This window comes from Daucus carota, chromosome 6 (genome assembly GCF_001625215.2).
Source record: "Daucus carota subsp. sativus chromosome 6, DH1 v3.0, whole genome shotgun sequence".
NCBI lineage: Eukaryota > Viridiplantae > Streptophyta > Magnoliopsida > Apiales > Apiaceae > Daucus > Daucus carota.
In genome coordinates, this window is record NC_030386.2 from 29,122,604 (window position 1) to 29,131,889 (window position 9,286).

The 9,286-nt window shown below is 31.0% G+C and overlaps 1 protein-coding gene across 1 annotated transcript; it reads right to left on the bottom strand.

Annotated features, from left to right (window-relative positions):
• Positions 1-7,945: 7,945 nt before the first annotated feature.
• Positions 7,946-9,086, bottom strand: LOC108226483 (B-box zinc finger protein 23). Its single transcript, XM_017401449.2, has 2 exons — positions 8,537-9,086; positions 7,946-8,428 (listed from the first exon to the last, which is right to left on the bottom strand). The coding sequence occupies exons 1-2, from the start codon at positions 9,014-9,016 to the stop codon at positions 8,177-8,179; spliced, it is 732 nt and encodes a 243-aa protein (XP_017256938.1). The 5' UTR covers positions 9,017-9,086; the 3' UTR covers positions 7,946-8,176.
• Positions 9,087-9,286: the final 200 nt, after the last annotated feature.

The following is a 9,286-nucleotide window of genomic DNA, read 5'->3' on the forward strand; positions in this document are numbered from 1 at the left end:
TTAACTTGAGTTGCAAAAAGGAAAAATCAAAATTTCTTATAACTAAATTTATCAAGATCAATGTCTCTCCAGATTTTAAAAACATTAGGAAACCTTTAGATATATATAAAACATTAATAATGTGAAAGGAAGTGTTATTTTAGTGATGAAATAAAAAAATACTAATAAAACTAGATGAAGTAGAAAAAGGGGCCCATCCAACAAAGTAGCAAAGCTTGGGTTCTCTTGGTAGTGTAAAATGTTTTAGGACCAATACACAGAATACAGACAGAGATGTGGAGACGAGTCCACGAGGCGAGACGAGTCCACGAGGCGAGACACTCCGAGACGAGGCGGGCGTGCGTGCCGATACGTCCGAACCGAGACGAGACGTGCGCGTTTTCTCAAACCCAGACTCGTGATCGTCTCGTATAGATTAACGAGACGTGGCGAGTTATAACTCGTCTCGCGGCGTACCAGTATTCAACGAGTTAAAAAGCGAGTCGAGACGAGTCGAGCCGTTCAAACTCGTTCGTTTGGCCACCTCTATATGCAGCCCACAATTTATATATCAACTTCATTAAAATATGTAAACGACAAACATTAGAATAGTGGTTGTTGAAGTCAACTTTATGCTTGACTAAAACCACTAAACTGCTCTCTCTTTACCAGGAAACTTAAAACCGGGTGCCAAAAATGTGTGGTCCATTTCTCGAGTTCCAATCTGAAACACTTTTTTTTTAATTAAAACAATCTAAGCCTAGTTCTATTTCCTTGAAATTTATAGGATTCTTATTATATAATGGGGCCGGTTACATGTACACAATTGTACAGGAAAGTTAGGTGTACACCATCAGTGACTTGAAGTTACTAATGGTGTGCATTAAATGAAGTACATCAGTGACATGATCTTCCGGACGCATGAAAAAAAGATTAAATAGCTACGTTAGTGACTTCAAGTCACTAATCAGTGACTGGAAGTCACTGATGTTGAGCGAAAACCTAAAATGTCGGTATTATCCCTCCCACCTTCAGTGACATGAGATTACTGATGTTGCATCTAATTTACATCAGCCAACAATGTACCAACATCCCAACTACCTAGTAAAAAAATCATAATTAAGGTCACTAATGAAATGAAATCGTTATATTAGCTCCCAAGACTAGAGCGGTGGAAAATTTTTTAAGTAAATAACATCAGTGATTTCAAGTCACTGTTATAATTCTGGGGATATCCGTGATCTTAAGTCACTGATGAAAACGTTACAGTAGCTCCCCAAAACTAGAGGGCTGGAAAAATTTCTAAGTCAAAAACATCAGTGACTTGAAGTCACTAATGTAATTCTGGGAATATTCGTAACCTTAAGTCACTGATGAAATCGTTAAAGTAGCTCCCCAAAACTAGTGGCTGGAAAAATTAAGTAAAGAACATTAGTGAGCTGAAGTCACTAATGCGTAATCTTGAAAAAAAATTTAAGTAAAGAAAATCAGTAACTTCAAGTCACTGTTGTAATTTTGGAGATTGATTTAGAGGTTTGGAAAGAATCTCAAGTAAAAAATAAGCGACACGGGAAAAAAAAATTCCAAGTAAATACTAGTGACTTTAAGTCACTGACATGAGTTTAAGTAAAACTCAAAAAAATGTTGATTTTTGTTTAGCATTTGATTAACATAAGGTATAGGAGTTTCGTTATATCTATAATTAACGAAAAAAACTAAGTCCGTGATTTTTTAAGAACAATAATAAAATGAAAATGATGGAATTTTGCACAAGTTCAACACAACACATATTATCTTTTCAATTTAGATGATTATTTTGCTTGACATAAAAACTCATCACTTATAACTAATAATATAATTTATATTTTTTATTATCATCCAGACATATTTTTGAAAAATAATTTTACTTACAAATAACCAAAATACAAGTCAAACCACTAGTTAACTGTCAAAATATCAAACGAAAAAAAATTATTTTTTTCTAAAACTTTTTTAATACCATCAAAATATATAAACTTCGACATCCGTACGGTTGGATCATCGAGATATATTTTCAAAAAAAAATTGAAACGACAATACATGATAAAATACTACTTACATATACAAGTCAAACCACTAGTTGACTGTTAAGATTTCAAACGGAAAATAGTTATTTTTTTCTGAAACTTTTTTAATATCATCAAAATATATAGACTTTGACATCCGTACAGTTGGATCATCGAGAAAAAATATTCAAAAAAATAGAAACACAAATACATGATAAACGTAAAGTTACTAGTACAAGTCAAACCACTAGTTGACTGCTAAATTCTCCATCCAGATATAATTATTATTTTTTTGAAACTTTTTTAATATCATCAAAATATATAAATCATGACATCCGTACGGCTGGATCATCCAAAAATATTTTTAAAAAAATGTAAGCTGTAATACATGATAAAACACTAGATGCTAGTACAAGTCAAACCACTAGTTGACTGCTAAACTCTCCATCCAAATAAAATTATTTTTTCCTGAAAATTTTTTACTATCATCAAAATATATAAATCTTCACATCCGTACGACTGGATCATCCAAAAATATTTTTAAAAAAATATAAGCAGTAATACATGATAAAACACTAGATACTAGTACAAGTCAAACCACTAGTTGACTGCTAAACTCTCCATCCAAATAAAATTATTTTTTCCTGAAAATTTTTTACTATCATCAAAATATATAAATCTTGACATCCGTACGGCTGGATCATCCAAAAATATTTTTAAAAAAATGTAAGCAGTAATACATGATAAAACACTAGATGCTATTACAAGTCAAACCACTAGTTGACTGCTAAACTCTCCATCCAAATATAATTATTTTTTTCTGAAACTTTTATAATATCATCAAAATATATAAATCTTCACATCCGTACGGTTGGATCATCCATAAATATTTTTTAAAAAATGTAAGCTGTAATACATGATAAAACACTAGATGCTAGTACAAGTCAAACCACTTGTTGAATGCTAAACTCTCTATTCAAATAAAATTATTTTTTTTTGAAACTTTTTTAATATCATCAGAATATATAAATCTTCACATCCGTACGGTTGGATCATCCAGAAATAGTTTTTAAAAAATATAAGCTGTAATACAAGATAAAACACTAGATGCTAATACAAGTCAAACCACTAGTTGATTGCTAAACTCTCCATCCAAATAAAATTATTTTTTCCTGAAAATTTTTTATTATCATCAAAATATATAAATCTTGACATCCGTACGGCTGGATCACCCAAAAATATTTTTAAAAAAATGTAAGCAGTAATACATGATAAAACACTAGATGCTAGTACAAGTCAAACCACTAGTTGACTGCTAAACTCTCCATCCAAATAAAATTATTTTTTCTTGAAATTTTTTTACTATCATCAAAATATATAAATCTTGACATCCGTACGGCTGGATCATCCAAAAATATTTTTAAAAAAATGTAAGCAGTAATACATGATAAAACACTAGATGCTAGTACAAGTCAAACCACTAGTTGACTGCTAAACTCTCCATCCAAATATAATTATTTTTTTCTGAAACTTTTATAATACCATCAAAATATATAAATCTTCACATCCGTACGGTTGGATCATCCAAAAATATTTTTAAAAAAATGTAAGCAGTAATACATGATAAAACACTAGATGCTAGTGCAAGTCAAACCACTAGTTGACTGCTAAACTCTCCATCCAAATATAATTATTTTTTTCTGAAACTTTTATAATATCATCAAAATATATAAATCTTCACATCCGTACTATTGGATCATCCATAAATATTTTTTTAAAAATATAAGCTGTAATACATGATAAAACACAAGATGATAGTACAAGTCAAACCACTAGTTGACTGCTAAACTCTCTATTCAAATAAAATTATTTTTTTTCTGAAACTTTTATAATATCATCAAAATATATAAATCTTCACATCCGTACAGTTGGATCATCCAGAAATATTTCTTAAAAAATGTAAGCTGTAATACATGATAAAACACTAGATGCTAGTACAAGTCAAACCACTAGTTGACTGCTAAACTCTCCATCCAAATATAATTATTTTTTTATGAAACTTTTATAATATCATCAAAATATATAAATCTTCACATCTGTACGGTTGGATCATCCATAAATATTTTTTAAAAAATGTAAGCTGTAATACATGATAAAACACTAGATGCTAGTACAAGTCAAACCACTAGTTGACTGCTAAACTCTCCCTCCAAATAAAATTATTTTTTTCTGAAACTTTTTTAATATCATCAAAATATATAAATCTTGACATCCGTACGGTTGTATAATCCAGAAATATTTTTAAAAAAATGTAAGTAGTAATACATGATAAAACACTAGATGCTAGTACAAGTTAAACCACTAGTTGACTGCTAAACTCTCCATCCAAATATAATTATTTTTTTCTGAAACTTTTATAATATCATCAAAATATATAAATCTTCACATCCGTACGGTTGGATCATCCAGAAATATTTTTTAAAAAATGTAAGCTGTAATACATGATAAAACACTAGATGCTAGTACAAGTCAAACCACTAGTTGACTGCTAAACTCTCCATCCAAATAAAATTATTTTTTTATGAAATTTATTTTATATCATCAAAATATATAAATCTCCACATCCGTACGGTTGGATCATCCAGAAATATTTTTAAAAAAATGTAAGCAGTAATACATGATAAAAATCTAGATACTAGTACAACTCCAAACACTAGTTGACTACTGAAATCTCAATCCAAATAAAATTATATTTTTCTGAATTTTTTTTAATATCATCAAAATATATAAATCTTGACAACTGTACGGTTGGATCATCCAAAAATATTTTTTAGAAAATATAAGTAGTAATACATGATAAAACACTAGATGATTATACAAGTCAAACCACTAGTTGACTGCTAAACTCTCCATCTAAATAAAATTATTTTTTCCTGAAACTTTTTTAATATCATCAAAATATATAAATCTTCACATCCGTACGGTTGGATCATCCAGAAATAGTTTTTAAAAAATGTAAGTTGTAATACATGATAAAACACTAGATGCAAGTACAAGTCAAACAACTAGTTGACTGCCAAACTCTCCATCCAAATAAAATTATTTTTTCTGAAACTTTTTTAATATCATCAAAATATATAAATCTTGACATCCGTACGGTTGTATCGTCCAGAAATATTTTTAAAAAAATGTAAGTAGTAATACATGATAAAACACTAGATGCTAGTACAAGTTAAACCACTAGTTGACTGCTAAATTCTCCATCCAGATATAATTATTTTTTTCTGAAACTTTTATAATATCATCAAAATATATAAATCTTCACATCCGTACGGTTGGATCATCCAGAAATATTTTTTAAAAAATGTAAGCTGTAATACATGATAAAACACTGGATGCTAGTACAAGTCAAACCACTAGTTGACTGCTAAACTCTCCATCCAAATAAAATTATTTTTTTATGAAATTTATTTTATATCATCAAAATATATAAATCTCCACATCCGTACGGTTGGATCATCCAGAAATATTTTTAAAAAAATGTAAGCAGTAATACATGATAAAACACTAGATACTACTACAACTCAAAACACTAGTTGACTCCTGAAATCTCAATCCAAATAAAATTATATTTTTCTGAAATTTTTTTAATATCATCAAAATATATAAATCTTGACATTCGTACGGTTGGATTATCCAAAAATATTTTTTAAAAAAATGTAAGCAGTAATACATGATAAAGTACACGATAATAGTACAAGTCAAAAAAACTACTACTTGACTGCTAAAATCTCAATACAAATAGAGTTAATTTTTTTCTTCTGAAATTCATATAATATCACTGATACATTTAGACCTCAACATCCGTAAGTATGGATCATTTAGTAAAAATGTAAATAACATTATATACATCAGGGACTTGAACTCACTGTTGTTATTAATGTATACACCATCAGGGACTTGAACACACTGTTGTTATTAATGTATACACCATCAGGGACTTGAACTCACTGTTGTTATTAATGTATACACCATTAGGGACTTGAACTCACTGTTGTTATTAATGCGGTAAGGGTATGATAGGAAAATGAATTATGGAGGGGACATTAGTGATATAAAGTCACTGATCAGTGACTTTAAGTCACTGATGAACGCAACCAGCACCGTAGATCTCACCCAACCAACGATCACGATTTGTTGGTTGTAAAAGTGAGCTGTACAATTGTGTACATTTAATTTCCCCCATATATAATTATTTTTATTTGAACACTTAAAAGATATTATACTTAAAGATATCATACTCAGAAGTCATAAAAAATGTACTGGATCAAATTAAGTACATGAAGAACAGCTATTTATTTATTTATATATTGTGCGGAGCTCAATGATCACGCTTTGCCTGGCTCACATTCCTTCCCACTTAAGTATCTATTTAATTATATTATCTGTTTAATTATATTATTTTTCTGACATGATTTCATAATATTTACGACTCTTTTCAGCCACTGACATTACATGTACATATCATATAGATAAATATATCATTGCATTAAATAAATGCAGTTAAGATGATTTAAACCGAAAACAACTCTTTCGATCAGGTTTTAATTATTTTAAGTTATTAAGTGTATTAAAAATTGTAAAACAACTATTAAATGTGCATATAATCTTATATTGTTAACACATATTAAATTATTTATCAATATTTCAAATTGTTAAAATAAAACTTAAGTAAGTTTGTATAAGATCCACCCCATTTCAAACTCAAAGTTCCGTGGATTTTGGGTATAAAGAATAAAAGAATGCTGTTTATGCAAATAAACCGAGTCTAATGAAAGGTTTTAGAGTGAATATCTTATTAAATTATCATGGAGCCTACTGCTACAAATATCAGTATTTAAAAATTCGCTGCTGCTTACGGATGTGGTGGTCACGACAGTAGCGTAGCTCGTCTTAGAAAACTTTGTTGTACTGTACTCTTTATGGAGTATTTTTATACAATTTGAAGCTCTCTTTCATTATCGCTCTATATAAAATATGTATTTCATCTGTCCCGAAATAATTGTTACATTTTTTATTTTTGTTAATCAAATTAACTAAGTTTTGATTAAAAATTATAAGTCAATCACTCATTATTTTAAAAAACTAAAAATTACATATTAAAGTAGATTAAAAATTATTTCTGGTGACATATTTTTTTTATTTTGTCAATTGATAAAATATCAATAAATTTTAGTCAAACTTTAGTCAATTTGACTAGTACAAAACTAAATAGAACAACTATTTTGGGAAGGAGAGAGTATTATGATTCAAGTTACAACAGCTCTCTCATCCGTAAGTTAACATGTAGCGCTTGATCATCCATGAAATTCTCACGTTTCGTCTTCTATTCGATTGTACAGTTTATGCTATTCCGGCGAGTCATAATAATAAAAAGTTAATTATATATTTTGCGAGGCCGATTACCGGAATTGAAACGTATGCCAGTTTAACGGGGTTTCTATAGTCCTCCAATAAAATTTGAGGTCTAGTGACTCCATCAATTTTTAATAAAAGAATTTATATATTAATAACCACAAATATTAAAATCTATAACTATTTTAATTTATCATCTATATTATTAGTTAAGTAACTAAATTTTATTACATTAATAATAATTTAAAATAAATTAACGAATAAGATGGATAAGAGAGGGTTATATTATATTATTGTTTTAAATTATAAAATTTATTTTATTTCACTTTTGCATCTCGTACTTGTTGGATAAAATTTTTGTTTGCACTATTTCGTAGCTAAGCAAAATTTTGATATGACGACGTCAGTACTATTCCTTCAACTACTTGTTTTCTGTTTGAAATTTGAAATTGAAAACTTGCTCGACGGTTCTATAGAAGATGGTGCAAGACTTGCAAGTGGAAAAATAAGAACCAAAAAATGCAGCTCTTGAGCAATTACATTACACAGCTTGGTGTTTAACAAATGATCAAATATCTGAATCTAGTGCATTTACAAACACATCCAAAACCAAATATCGAATAAGTAGAAGCTTATAACTGATAGTATAGTGGGGATTAGTATCTAACATGTTGTCAGTAACACGAACCTGCCGTCTATCATATAATCCAAAACAAGAACTCAAAGGCCTATCTAATTTAATTTGAAGGACACTCGTTCAGATCCAAATCAACGCACTCATGGCCTTCACCTCCCCCTTTGCAAATCTTCCTCTGGAGCGCCTCCGCAATTCTCGAATCGCTTAAATATTTCTGAGCTCCGGCGACTCGGCTCGCTTCTAGTTTTCTGAATTTGAAAGGCCTCAGAGATGATGAGTCAATGTACGCATCTTCATCGCCTGGACTAGTCACCTTGTCCATTTGGTGAGGAGAAGAACTCTCCGAATTATCCTACAATACATATAATACAATTAGTCACGAGCATGAAAACAGGTCTGCGTATATTTTACTCCCCGTAAATAATAGTTGTATTTTAAGACAAGTATGATATAAAAATACCTTGGAGTTAAGATCGGCTACAAAATCATCGGATCCCTCTGGAGAGATATTGATGTCGATGTCCGGTCGACATCGATGGCTCTCCGAAGAACAAGAAGACAAAGGCACGACCTGATTATCCTCATCTTCCAAATCCTCTTGAAACAATTCTCCTTCCTCATTAACATCTTCCTCCTCATCGGAATCATAATCGATTCCAGATTCCGAGTCCAGGTCATTAGCTCCGTGACTTTCGCTAGCCAGCGCCACACGAGCCTCGACACAAGGCTCACAAATGGAAAGAGTTCGTCCCAGCTTGTGTCCCGAGCCACTCCAAGCAGTCCGAGACTGGCAGAAGTGGCACAGTAGAGACCTCACATGCCGAGCCACCAGAAAGTTAGCTGAGTGCACCTTTGCATCACAGCTCCAACACAAACTAGCCTGGTCAGATTCACAGTAAACTCTGGCCACGCTCTTACAAAGCTCACAATTCTTCTTCATTTTACAAAGGAATACACGGTCTAAGGAATTGAGATGAGTATTTGTTGAATAGGATGTGGAAATAACAAGACATGTTTGTGGTATTAACGGGGATAAGGGTAAAAGGGTCTATTCAGGTTGTGTAAGAGGAATGAGGATTAGTGGTGAGAAGGGGTGACACGTGTAGGGATGTCAAGGAAAGAAGAGGTTGTGTGGAGTAGAAGGCGATTCACGCCAAGTCTGGTTTTGTTGGAAGAGGGGAGATATTTTGTTGGTGACATGGATGGTTGC

Coding starts and splice junctions, on each gene's coding strand:
- LOC108226483 (XM_017401449.2), bottom strand. CDS start 9,016: ATGAAGAAGAATTGTGAGCTTTGTAAGAGCGTGGCCAGAGTTTACTGT. Junction 8,429..8,536: donor TAGCCGATCTTAACTCCAAG/GTATTTTTATAT, acceptor TATGTATTGTAG/GATAATTCGGAGAGTTCTTC.